This window comes from Trichomycterus rosablanca, chromosome 3 (assembly GCF_030014385.1).
Source record: "Trichomycterus rosablanca isolate fTriRos1 chromosome 3, fTriRos1.hap1, whole genome shotgun sequence".
NCBI classification, from domain to species: Eukaryota; Metazoa; Chordata; class Actinopteri; order Siluriformes; family Trichomycteridae; genus Trichomycterus; species Trichomycterus rosablanca.
In genome coordinates this window covers 16,116,965-16,129,692 of record NC_085990.1, presented here as the reverse complement: position 1 = coordinate 16,129,692, position 12,728 = coordinate 16,116,965, and the positions used below count along the sequence as shown (strand labels likewise).

The window sequence follows — 12,728 nt, the reverse complement described above, 5'->3', positions numbered from 1 at the left end:
GACTGGACAAGAGAATTAGCTCTGTTTTTGTCTTACAGGATGACACCATTCGATGGTTCAGCGTGGGAGGAGGAGGAAGATGACTTGGTTCCTCCCCCGGAGGTCCCTTATTATAATAATTTTCCTGGAAAACAGCCACCCCCAGGAGGACTGGTGGACATGAGGACTCGTCCTGGACACAGCACAGGACCCACACTGGTAATACCTTTTAATGTTAATGTGTGTGTGTGCTAAGAAGTTAGACCACTGCGTCATTCGAGTTCCAGTAGTCTTTTTGGTAGCAGTGTGACTGATAAGGATTTGTCTTTTGACCATGTGATAATTAGTCAAGACGGCAAAATAATTGAAATGGAGTCTGTGCAACATTACAGAAAGCATTATTAGAAGATGTTCTGTCTTTTATATAGGGAATCTATGCAATTATGTTGCTTCTTATCAGCTTATGAATGTACACTATATGTTCAAAAGTATTTGGACACCAGACCATGAGCTTGTTTTTTAAAAACGAATGGTATTTAAATCAAGAGACTTTTATGCGATCTTTTCAGCTATTACAGCCACTCTTCTGAAAAGGCTTCTCACAAAACTTTGAAGTATGTCTGTGGGAATTTGTGCCCATTCAGTCAAAAGAGCACTTGTATAGCTTGGTCCATTTCATTCCAGAGCTGTTCAGTGGGGCTGTGGTCAGGGCTCTGTGCGGGACACTGGAGGTTCTTTAAACCAAGAGTTTCTTCATGTCTTTTTGGATCTTGCTTTGTGCACAGGGGCTCAGTCATGCTGGAACATGACAGGGGCCTTCCATAAACTGTTGCTGCAAAGTTATAAGCATATAATTCCTTCATAGAATGAATTTATTACACCCGTTAGCAGTTGTTGTGGCTGAAACACATTAATTCACTAATTAGAAGAGGTGTCCCAATACTTTGGTTCAGACAGTGTATTATTGTATATGTGTGTGTAAATGCCTTTCCTGTGTTTGCAGCCCTATGGACAGAATGATATCCATAAGCAACCTCTGCCTCCATTACCAGGTGAGACATAAATAGTGATTTTTTTTCCTCGCTCTCTTCTAAATGACACCAGTTACACATATCTAAACTCCGGGTAAAGTGATAGACGATAAAATTCTTGGTGCTGTTTGTACAGTTTTAGTTCTGTGTCTGTTTTAAGTAAAGCTCATTAAAATTCTGTGAAACCAACTTTGGAAACCAATAAAATCGACAACAAATATACACCGATCAGCCATAACATTAAAACCACCTCCTTGTTTCTGCAATCACTGTCCATTTTATCAGCTCCACTTACCACATAGGAGCACTTTGTAGCTCCATCTGTTTCTCTGCATGCTTTGTTAGCCCCCTTTCATGCTGTTCTTCAATGGTCAGGACTCTCCCAGAACCACTACAGAGTAGATATAATTTGGGTGGTGGTGTGTTAGTGTGTGTTGTGCTGGTATGAGTGGATAAGACACAGCAATGCCGATGGAGTTTTTAAACACCTCACTGTCACTGCTATGCTGAGAATAGTCCACCAACCAAAAATATCCAGCCAACAGCGCCCTGTAGGCAGCGTCCTGTGACCACTGATGAAGGTCTAGAAGATGACCAACTCAAACAGCAGCAATAGATGAGCGATCATCTCTGACTTTACATCTACAAGCTGGACCAATTTGGTAGGAGTGTCTTAGAGTGGACAGTGAGTGGACATGGTATTAAAAAAAAAACTCCAGCAGCGCTGCTGTGTCTGATCCACTCATACCAGCACAAAACACACTAACACACCACCACCATGTCAGTGTCACTGCAGTGCTGAGAATGATCCACCACCTAAATAATATCTGCTCTGTGGTGGTCCTGTGGGGGTCCTGACCATTTGAAGAACAGGATGAAAGCAGGCTAAAAAGGTATGTAGAGAAACAGATGGACTACAGTCAGTAATTGTAGAACTACAAAGTGCTCCTATATGGTAAGTGGAGCTGATAAAATGGACAGTGAGTGTAGAAACAAGGAGGTGGTTTTAATGTTATGGCTGATCGGTGTAAATACAAAATCATCACCAGTGGTGATAATCTCATGATAAGATTTTGCTTCTCAGCGAAGACCTATTATGGTTCAATTTACACCCATTAGCAAAGTAAAAAGCAAAAAGTACAGAGCAAAAAAAAAACAAGCACAAACATCTTGTACACCATTTAAAAATAACCCCTCCTATTAGTTCTGCAGCTCAGTCTGAAGTAGCAGGTGCACTGAGAATAAATTCATTTAATTGTAGTCAGCAAGCCAGTAAAAAAAAAGAGTGAGGATATAGTGTGGATGTTCTGCCGTTGGGGTTTGTATCGCACTGATGAAGCCAAAAGCAGCGCTGCGTATCGAACGCCTCAACACAGCCAAGTGAAAGAATCAGTCCTCATTCAAAGGAGTTAGGCAGAGAGACTTTTTCTATTTAATCTGTATGAAAATAAAAGACGGGAAAAGAAGTGTGTCCTTGCTATGAGTGCTAAGAACTCAATATCAATGCAGGCTCAGTGTAGCAATCAAGCGCACTATTCTTGCATTGATTAACATATAATGAATACAAATCTGTAGAAACTACAGTCTTTTATTAACGTTTCCTGGTGTGTAATAATTTCTCCAAATTCAATGTTCGTATTGTGGAATGATTTAATAACTATATGCCAGATGAAATAGGACCTTTCAGATACTCAAAGTTTCACTCTTGACTTATAAGTCTACCAAAACATTATCACAAAATCATTATTGTAAAAAAAAAAAAAACATTATCATTATTGTAATTCCTCAACAAATTTTTTTTTCTTTTTTTTTTGTATTTTTCCCGATTTTCCTCCCAATCTTGTCGTATCCAATTAACTGATTGCATTACGCTTCCTCTCTACTGATGCTGATCCCCACTTCTGATTGAGAAGAAAGAGACCCCCTCCGACACGTGTGCAGTAGCCGACTGCATCTTTTCACCTGCACGAGGCGAGTTAATATGCGGATCAGCTTTGTGTACGGAGAGCCACACCCTGATCAACGCATTATTCCTTGACTCTGTGCAGGTGCCACAAATCAGCCAGCAGAGGTTGTAATTGCATCAGTTATGAGGTCCCTGTCCGGCTTCCCATCCTGTAAGGACGACAAGCCAATCGTTGTTCATGTAGCTTCCCAGCCCAGTCGGATGGCAGAGCTGAGTTTCGAACCGACAAGTTCAATATGTCAGCTCTGGTGTGTTTTACCGCTGCGCCACCTGACCGGCCCACATGTTTTTTTCTATATTTTATTTATATTTTGTTTGAAATGTATCGTAAAAGAGATCAGTTGCTGCTTGTTAAAACCTTGTAGCTTCACATTACTGATATGGTTTGATTTAAGTCATGTTAAGATTTAACAGTCTGTGTGTGTCTAGTCTTATTAAACCCATTTATTGAAAGAAAGTGGGTAATTGGTTTCTGTAGTAATCAAGCGGAAAATTACTTTCATTCGTAATACCTGGCACACAGGGCCTGATAGTGCCCGTCCAGCTCCCTCAGCAGAATTGTGCACATTTAAAATATTCATGCTACCTGACATTGCTTTATTTTTAGCAGTTTTGGTCATTATAAATACACCGATCAGCCATAACATTAAAACCACCTCTTTGTTTCACTGTCCATTTTATCAGCTCCACTTACCATATAGAAGCACTTTGTAGTTCTACAATTACTGACTGTAGTCCATCTGTTTCTCTGCATGCTTTGTTAGCCCCCTTTCATGCTGTTCTTCAATGGTCAGGACTCTCACAGGACCACCACAGAGCAGGTATTATTTAGGTGGTGGATCATTCTCAGCACTGCAGTGACACTGACATGGTGGTGGTGTGTTAGTGTGTGTTGTGCTGGTATGAGTGGATCAGACACAGCAGCGCTGCTGGAGTTTTTAAATGCCATGTCCGCTCACTGTCCACTCTATTAGACACTCCTACCTAGTTGGTCCACCTTGTAGATGTAAAGTCTCAGACGATCGCTCATCTATTGCTGCTGTTTGAGTTGGTCATCTTCTAGACCTTCATCAGTGCTCACAGGACACTGCCTATTTTTGGTTGGTGGACTATTCTCAGTCCAGCAGTGACAGTGAGGTGTTTAAAAACTCCATCAGCATTACTGTGTCTTATCCACTCATACCAGCACAAGACACTAACACACCACCACCATGTCAGTGTCACTGCAGTGCTAAGAATGATCCACCACCCATAATAATACCTGCTCTGTAGTGGTCCTGGGAGAGTCCTGACCATTTGAAGAACAGCATGGAAGGGGGCTAACAAAGCATGCAGAGAAACATATGGACTACAGTCAGTAATTGTGGAACCACAAAGTGCTTCTATATGGTAAGTGGAGCTGATAAAATGGACAGTGAGTGTAGAAACAAGGAGGTGGTTTTAATGTTATGGTTTATCGGTGTAGGTCTTAATACAATAAAACTGGGTAAAACTCTTTTTTGTTGTGGTAGGGAACACACTTGTGCTAAGACAGCTTTGGCACCCTGGTTAATTACCCATTCTGCCTGGCACATGATCAAGCTCTGCTGGTAAAATATGAAGCATACAATTACATTTATTTATAGAGCACATTTAAAAACAACCCTACAATAAACAGGGAACTCTTATACTGAGTAGTGGTTGTGTACTACATATGACAACAATCTCCTTATTTTTGATTTTTTACATCATAATAACCTGGCACTGTAACAGGGGTGTAGATTTTTTTACATCTACTGTACCATGATGGTGAATTTTGGCTGTATCTCTCACCCACATAACAGCATCTCTTTACCCAAAACAGAGGTGGTCATCATTTCTGTCACTACTGCTGATCTAATGCTTCCTCTGCTTTCAGTGTTGCTTTAAAGGTCAGCTCTATAAATACTACTTATCTGTGCATCAACCTCTTACCTTTTTTTTTACTCTCTTTCCGTTTTCTGAAGTGGGAGCGAAGGAAGGCGGTTTGTTTGACGACCCCTCATACGTCAATGTAGATAAACCCCGCCCCCCGGCGCCTGCAGCCAACGGCAATGCTCACAAAGATGCTTTCGACATGAGTGAGTGTCCAATTCCTCATTATTCTTGTGCTTCAAAGCTGATCCAATACATAAAACCAAACCAGTGTGTTTATTTCTCTTTATCGTGCTTGGCATGCTTTGACTTTGCAGAGCCATTCGACGATGCCCTCGGAGTGTCTAGCACAGGGGCGCCCCCTCTGGGTGAACAGCTGCAGAGCGAGCCCTGGTTCCATGGGCCCCTAAGTCGTAGACAGGCGGAGAGGCTTCTGAGTAAGGACGGAGATTTTCTGGTGCGCGAGTCGGGCACCACACCAGGCCAGTACGTGCTCACGGGCCAGCAAGGCAGCCAGCCCAAACACCTGCTGCTGGTGGACCCAGAGGGAGTGGTAAGAAAAACGGAAATTAAAATGAGAGTGAGGGTTGGGATTATTAATTGTAGTGGGAAGAACAAAGCTTTTTGCTTTACCAAAAGAATGTGGACACCCCTACTATCAAAACGTTCAGTTGTAGCCACACCAATTGCTAACAGGTGTATAAAATTACATTACATGTAATCAGTGAATAATTACAGTAAATTAATGTAATGCTTTTAACTTTGTGGAAACAGTTTGGGGAAGGCTCTGATGTCTGAGCCTTGACATCAAGCTTATGGACCAAGGTTGTAAGCAAGGTCATCTTGCCAACATTAGTGTCTGACATCACAAACACTCTTTTAAAGAAATGAATGTAAAATTCAGTTGGAACTGATGCTGGCAAGAACTGTAGGTTCACAATCAACATTCTTATTCATCCCAAAGGTGTTCCTTGGGTTGACGTCAGTGCTTATTTTCTGCACACCAACACACAAACAAACCAAACCATGTTTTAAAAAATTCATCCCCCTGTTCAATAGTAATAGTGGTTAGGGCTCTGGGCAGTCACATCAAACTTGTCATACTATGTCTTGTTGGACCTCCGTTGCTGCACAAGTGCACAGTCATACTGGATTAGAAAACTGTTACCAGTCACACAGTTAAAAGCATATGAAGTAACAGGTTTGACTAAAACTCATACTTTTAGCCACATATAGTGTTTTTTTACTATCCTTTTATAAAGGATAGGGTGGCACAGTGACTCACTGGGTAGCACTGTCACCTCACAGCAAGAAGGTCCTGGGTTCGATCCCCAGGTGGGTCTGGGTTTTTTCTGTGTAGAGTTTGCATGTTCTCCCCATGTCTGTGTGGGTTTTCTCCGGGAGCTCTGTTTTCCTCCCACAGTACAAAGACATGCAGTCAGGTTAATTGGATATACATAATTGTCCATGACTGTGTTTGATATAACCTTGTGAACTGATGAATCTTGTACAACTACTGTTTCTGACATGACGATAAAATCCTAATAAATAAACAATTAAAAAAGAATAAATGCACACTAGCCAATCAGAAACCAGAAATGGTCATTGCAGTGATATCCTTTCTTTTAATTTGTAGGTTCGTACCAAAGACCACCGCTTCGAGAGCGTCAGTCACCTAATCAGTTATCACATGGACAACCGGTTGCCGATCGTCTCTGCAGGAAGTGAAGTGTGTCTTCAGCAACCAGTGGAGCGTAGAGCCTAAATGTTACACTCCTACTCCTTCCTCTGGCTCAGTGTTTAACCTAATCACTGCTTTCTTCTTGGCCTTTGTTTCAACTGGACATCTTCATTGATCAGCTCATTTGTGCAAAAGGGCTGGACAAAAGGAGCCCAGTGAGCTTTGTACTTAATCGACCCATTTAGAACCTGAAAGCAATGTGATTATTGGTCTCATCGACCAGAAGATCAGACCCGTCACAGTATGCTTTAAGGAAAATAAAAAGCACACATGAAACGGAAACACTGAGCCAAAAAGGAAACCCAACAAACTGATGTGGTGGATGATGCTCTTTCCTGCAGAAAGAAAGACTGCGATGCAGCTATAGCATGACAAAGGCCCAGGCATTTCGGAGGGTAAAGCTGCTGATTTTACTTTGCATCCGCATAGAACTCCAAAGACTGAGACTGCATCCATAATCCAGAGACCTGAAAGGCTTAAGGTTTGGTTTTATCAGAGAGCCAATGGCTGCAGGTTTCACAGTTAGCCAGGGATGAATGCTAATGCTGAGGATGTCAATCATGATAAATGTAATCTGAGCTCCTTCACCATCCCCTGGTTGAGCAGCTTTATTCTTGACAGATTGTCCAGAGTTTGTGCTTGAGATCTGGCCCAGTGTCTCTCTTGGGATTATCAGGAACACTCTGAAAGCTGACGAATTTTGCTTCAAACCCACATCTGGATCGTTTAAAAAAACGCAATCACCATGGCTGTTAACGTGGCCATGTTATTGATGTCATGGAGTAAATCAAGAAAGAGATATCAAAATAAAAAAAAATCAGAAGCAATCAAAACAGCGACCTTCATAAACCTTAATTTGGGAAATGATGGGCCTTAGAGACAGTAATAGATTGTAGATACAGAAAATGGGAAATCAAATTCAGGTCTCTATCTGGTCATCGTAAACTGGAGTTCATATTCTTTTGTGATACGGCATCTTTTAAAGCACCTGGTATTATCTTTTATTCCTGTTGTATGAATGAAATGTGTTTCTTACTGTATATTTGACTTTTTGGTTTGTTTTTCTTTCTTCGTTAGCAATGACAATCTATGTGTTTGAGTCAGGACTGCTTTTTCAATGTAAGATTTAAATAAAAATGACAAAAGACATAAGGGTGAAAATTCATATGGGTCAATGACATGTCCAATTGTGTTATTTCTCTCTAAAATAATTCAGTCATGCATTATACATCATACATTAACTCATTTATCCAAACACATTTTTCAAGAATAATAAAATCTCAGGCATTTGCTTTTTGAAATTTTCAAAGATCTGTCAGGTTGTGTGACCTCTCCATGTATATTTGCTGATATAAATGGTAAAGAGTTCATACAACATTTTACATAACATACACAGGCATGAATTTATGTCTAGAACAAGCTGCAAATTAATATTTCTTTAACATATATTCAAACTCATGAAATGGAAAAGAGTAGTGTTTAGGGAATAGGAAAAAAACTGAAGTACCAAGAGGAACCCAATAAATTCAGATCCTGTTTGGTGTTTGCTTTTCAGGTTGACAATTTTGTTTAATTGCAGCTGCCTGTGCACCCAAGTTTGTAATGCAATGAAGTAGATTTGTTGTGACTCTCAGCTAGACAATAGAACCTCCCTACACACTTATTGCCACCCACCCATAGCATGTATCTTTTTAAATCTTAAAATAGGGTGATGATTTGCAGGAAAAAAATGCTGGGTTTCTACATTAAAACAAAGTTTTTACATAATTTCTGTAAGGACTCCGAGTGCTCCTCACACGGGGCACCAAAATGTATTAGTTGGTTCTATTATGAGGAAACCAAACTTTTTATTTACAAATCCAGCCATTAAAAACATATTTTCTATTTTAATTTGTGCCACTGAGACTACTCATAGATTACAGCCCCTGCATATTTGTCATCCTTGTAAAAAAAAGAGTATGATTGGCGCTCAGGTGGTGCAGCGGTAAAACACACTAGCACACCAGAACTGACATTTCGAACTCGCCGGTTTGAAACTCTCAATTGGCTGTCGTACATACAGAGTGGGAGTCGGAGCCAGGACCTCATAACTGATGCAGTTAAAACCTCTGCAGGCTGGTTGATGGTGCCTGTACCTTGTCGAGGATTAATGCGTTGATCAGGGTGTGTCTCTCCGTACACAAACCTGATTCGTATATGAACTCGTCTCGTGCAGGTGAAAAGATGCAGTCGGGTACTGCTCAGGGTGTGTGTCAGTCTCACTTTCCTCAAAACTAGATAGATTGGGAGGGAAAAATGCAAAAAATACAAAATTGTTCAAGCGCATTCAAACATATCAATACATCAATTATTGTAAACATGTCGTTGACCCATATGCTCAAATGCTTAAAAAAAAATCACCCTGCTGAGTATAATGCACAAGAATAGCATAGCATAAAGAGTCTATAAAATGTGTAGTGCTTTTGCAAAGCTGTCTAGGAAAAAAAAGCCAGTTGTTTTTACTTTCACACTTTCCTGTTCCTGTATAAGTCGTGCCTTTCACTCAACACAGCCACATTACTAGAATGCAGTAAGTATATATATAAATGGACACTTTTATTAGAGTTTGGATTTCATAAAGAAATGACAGTACACGTCATAGTCAGCGGTGAGGCTACCATGATGGCAATCTAGACCTTTTTCATAAGCCTGCTGGTAAATAGTACTCTGTTTTAGTGCTAAGCTGTGACAAACATGGTGTTTTCCCTTTCAGATGGCATATACTGTCAAGTTGCTTTTATGCTTATTTTTACTGTTTGTCAAGCAGCTTTGTAGAGTCTGTATATATGATAGATATCACATATCAAAATGTTCATCTTTATAAGTATATGTATCCTTATACAAGGACCGTTATGGGCTGTACATTTGGATAAGGCCAGACAGGCAGGTTTTAAATGTCAGTGTTTATTTAAACCATATAAAAATCTTCCTCACCTACCAGAACTGCATATGGACGTATGATGTGTTTTAAACACTGAGTTGATTAATTTTGCAATGTTGACAGAAAAAAATGTGAATTAATTATTATGCATTGTTTATATGCATTATGCATTGCATAATATAACCAATATGCAAAAACTATTCAGATGTAACCAGGTTAGGGAGAAAATTCACATTAGTACTAGTTATGTTAAGACTCATGGATCCATACATCATCTTTTGTCTTCAATAGACACTTCACACATAATACTTTGGGCCATATGCAATCCTCAAAACACAGGCTGCCGAGCAGTTTCACAATCTGGGTTGGCTGGTAATTCTATCATTTGTTTTTTACCTTCTACTCTAAGAGCAGCATAAGTTGTTCTCTCAACTCCCGGCCATGGGTGGCTGTGGCTTTAGCAGCATTCAAACTCCTATAAGTAGGGTACTGTTGTGCCACTCATGAGCTCCTAGCAAATTGTCTCTTTCCATAGACTAAGTTCTCTATTACCGACTGCTCACAAATTAAAGAACCCTCCTCCCTCACTCCAAATTCCCATTAACCATCGAAGTAAGTTGTTGGACTTGTAGAATCCATGCCAATAGCTTGGGAATTATTAATAGTAATTGAAAGTACTTTTGGATTAAGATCTGGGAAGGTCAAAAGCATATGAATAGTTGGTGTGATAAGTATAGAGCATATAGTTAGTGAACCCCTGTGCCCTGCTCCTTGGGGCATTGTTATCCAGACAAAGTACTTATGATAGAAATTATTTTAATTTCCTTGTTACTAATTTTTAGTCAGCTTTACCTTTAAGGGGACAAGTGAACCCAAACAATTTGAACAAAGCTACTCCCTTCCTAAGCAGCTATTCATTTACATTTTAGATTACATTCACCATGAACCTTCATATACAGATAAACGGTTATTCTAAACCTGTATATAATAAATCTGGCCAGTCGTTTGTGAACATGTCCTAAGTATTGAGTTTGGGTGTTTTATCCACACACATTGCTTACAGGTGTTTAAAAAGTCTAACATGACTGCTACAATGCAAAAAGCATGGTCCTTAAACCTTTTTACTGTTTAATGTAGTATTCTCCTCCTTCAGAATGCAGTGTTTGTACTATAATGTGATGAGGATTCTTTTTTATAAGAATGATAAGTGTGGTTAGAAGAAGACTGGTGCCATGCTAAGTGCAGTTAACCCAATGGTTATTGGTATAAAATAAAGGGTGTGTATGCATAAGAATGATGCTGAGTAAATTTTGCATAATTATAAAGGTAATTTATGCATATTTTTGGGACAACAGCAATTACTGTCAACTGGAAACAAAAAAATGAAAATGATTCTATTAATTTGTATGTGTTTATTCTGTTTAGAATGCGTTTCTAATAAAATTACGGAGCACATTTTGTTTCAGATTGTGTATTTTAGTCAGGTGACATACTGCATATCGTAATAAAACAAAAGCCTGTTCTTTTGTTGGTCAGCATATGATGGTGTAATAAGCTTGTTATGGAGCGACAGTGTCTAAGTCTCAATGTAAGATCTTGCGGCTATTTCATCTCACTTTCTCAGTGAGCTATATTCTGGGGTTTAAGATATTTACGACCCCATCAGAACCTCATTTTTTACCTGTGGGCTATTTTTATGGCAGTACTGTAAGTAGGTGTTCTAAGTGCTTATGTGAATTAACAAATAGAACTGAGTAGCTTGGTGGGTAGCACTGTCGCCTCACAGCAAGAAGGTCCTGGGTTCGATCCCCAGGCTGGGCGGTCCGGGTCCTTTCTGTGTGGAGTTTGCATGTTCTCCCCGTGTCTGCGTGGGTTTCCTCTGGGAGCGCCGGTTTCCTCCCACAGTCCAAAAACATGCAGTCAGGTTAATTGGAGACACTGAATTGCCCTATTGGTGAATGGGTGTGTGTATGTGTGTGTCTGTCCTGTGATGGACTGGCACCCCGTCCAGGGTGTTACTGTGTGTCTTGCGCCCATTGAAAAGCTGGGATAGGCTCTAGCGACCCGAATTGGATAAGCAGTTAAAAAAGTGAGCTTTGTTCATGTAGTTTATTTTTTCATGACTGGCTTCAAATTATGAAAATAGCTTAAGCTTATGCTGTTATACCATGCTCAAAACTGCAACGTTAGATGTATTCACAATTGCATATTAGCGGGGCCCCTTATAGGGCCTGACCCCAAGGTTAAAAACTGCTGCCATGAATGCATCTAATTTACAGAAAGTTTCCTAATTACAGTGACTTTTAATTACCTTAGAAAAAGGTGAAAATTGCATTTAAGGTTCCACCAAACAATTATCATTACAAAGCTTTAATGTTGCCCATCATATTACAACTAATCACCTTTTCACATCATGAGTTAAAATAAAGCAGCCAAATGGTGGCACAGTGGCTCAGTGGGTAGCACTCTCGCCTCACAGCAAGTGTGGGTTTCCTCCGGGAGCTCCGGTTTCCTCCCACAGTCCAAAGACATGCAAGTGAGGTGAATTGGAGATACAAAATTGTCCATGACTGTGTTTGACATTACATTGTGTTGCGAGTAACTACCTATTCTGTCCTGAATGTAACCAAAGTGTGTAAAACATGACGTTAAATTTTATTAAATAAATAAAGCATCCAAAACCTGTATGTTTAAAGAAGAATAATCCATTTTTGTAAAACAAAATTAATTAATAATTCATTCATAACATGATCTCTGCTCAGCATGGTGCTTTTACCTTAATGGGAAGTGACGGGGACTGGCCAGCCATCACAACGTCTGTACGTTTTCTAAAAACAAATCACATCAGCTGTCTTGATGCACATCAAATACGCTGGGGTTAAGGTTTTAGTTTAGCATCTTACAATAAATGATCTTTGAACCATCTCTGTATTATTGGCTCTAATTCAGTTCTGATATATCAACATTCTCAGTCTCTGTACCACAGTCTGTTCAACTGAAAGCATGTGTGTGTGATCATATGGCAGATAATTAGAAACGACTGATCAAATTACGTTTTCTAGACTTGTGACACGAGTTCACATTTCCATACACAATTATACACAAATACTGTTCATTGAAGAAAAAAAATGGCAAGTCTAATATTGTATGGCTCATTAAATACACGGATAAGCCAAAACATTAGGACCACCTCCCAAA

At 39.8% G+C, this 12,728-nt stretch overlaps 1 protein-coding gene across 3 annotated transcripts in view; it reads left to right on the top strand.

The window, feature by feature from the left end:
• Positions 1 to 10,985, top strand: part of shc1 (SHC (Src homology 2 domain containing) transforming protein 1) — an 89,139-nt gene extending 78,154 nt beyond the window's left edge. For all 3 annotated transcript variants that reach the window (XM_062992789.1, XM_062992788.1, XM_062992787.1), the window contains 5 exons: positions 39 to 198; positions 983 to 1,031; positions 4,962 to 5,075; positions 5,187 to 5,422; positions 6,506 to 10,985. In XM_062992789.1, the coding sequence (XP_062848859.1) occupies positions 39 to 198; positions 983 to 1,031; positions 4,962 to 5,075; positions 5,187 to 5,422; positions 6,506 to 6,634 (688 nt within the window). In that variant the 3' untranslated portion in view covers positions 6,635 to 10,985. The remainder of the gene's footprint in view (positions 1 to 38; positions 199 to 982; positions 1,032 to 4,961; positions 5,076 to 5,186; positions 5,423 to 6,505) is intronic.
• The last annotated feature ends 1,743 nt before the right edge of the window (positions 10,986 to 12,728 follow it).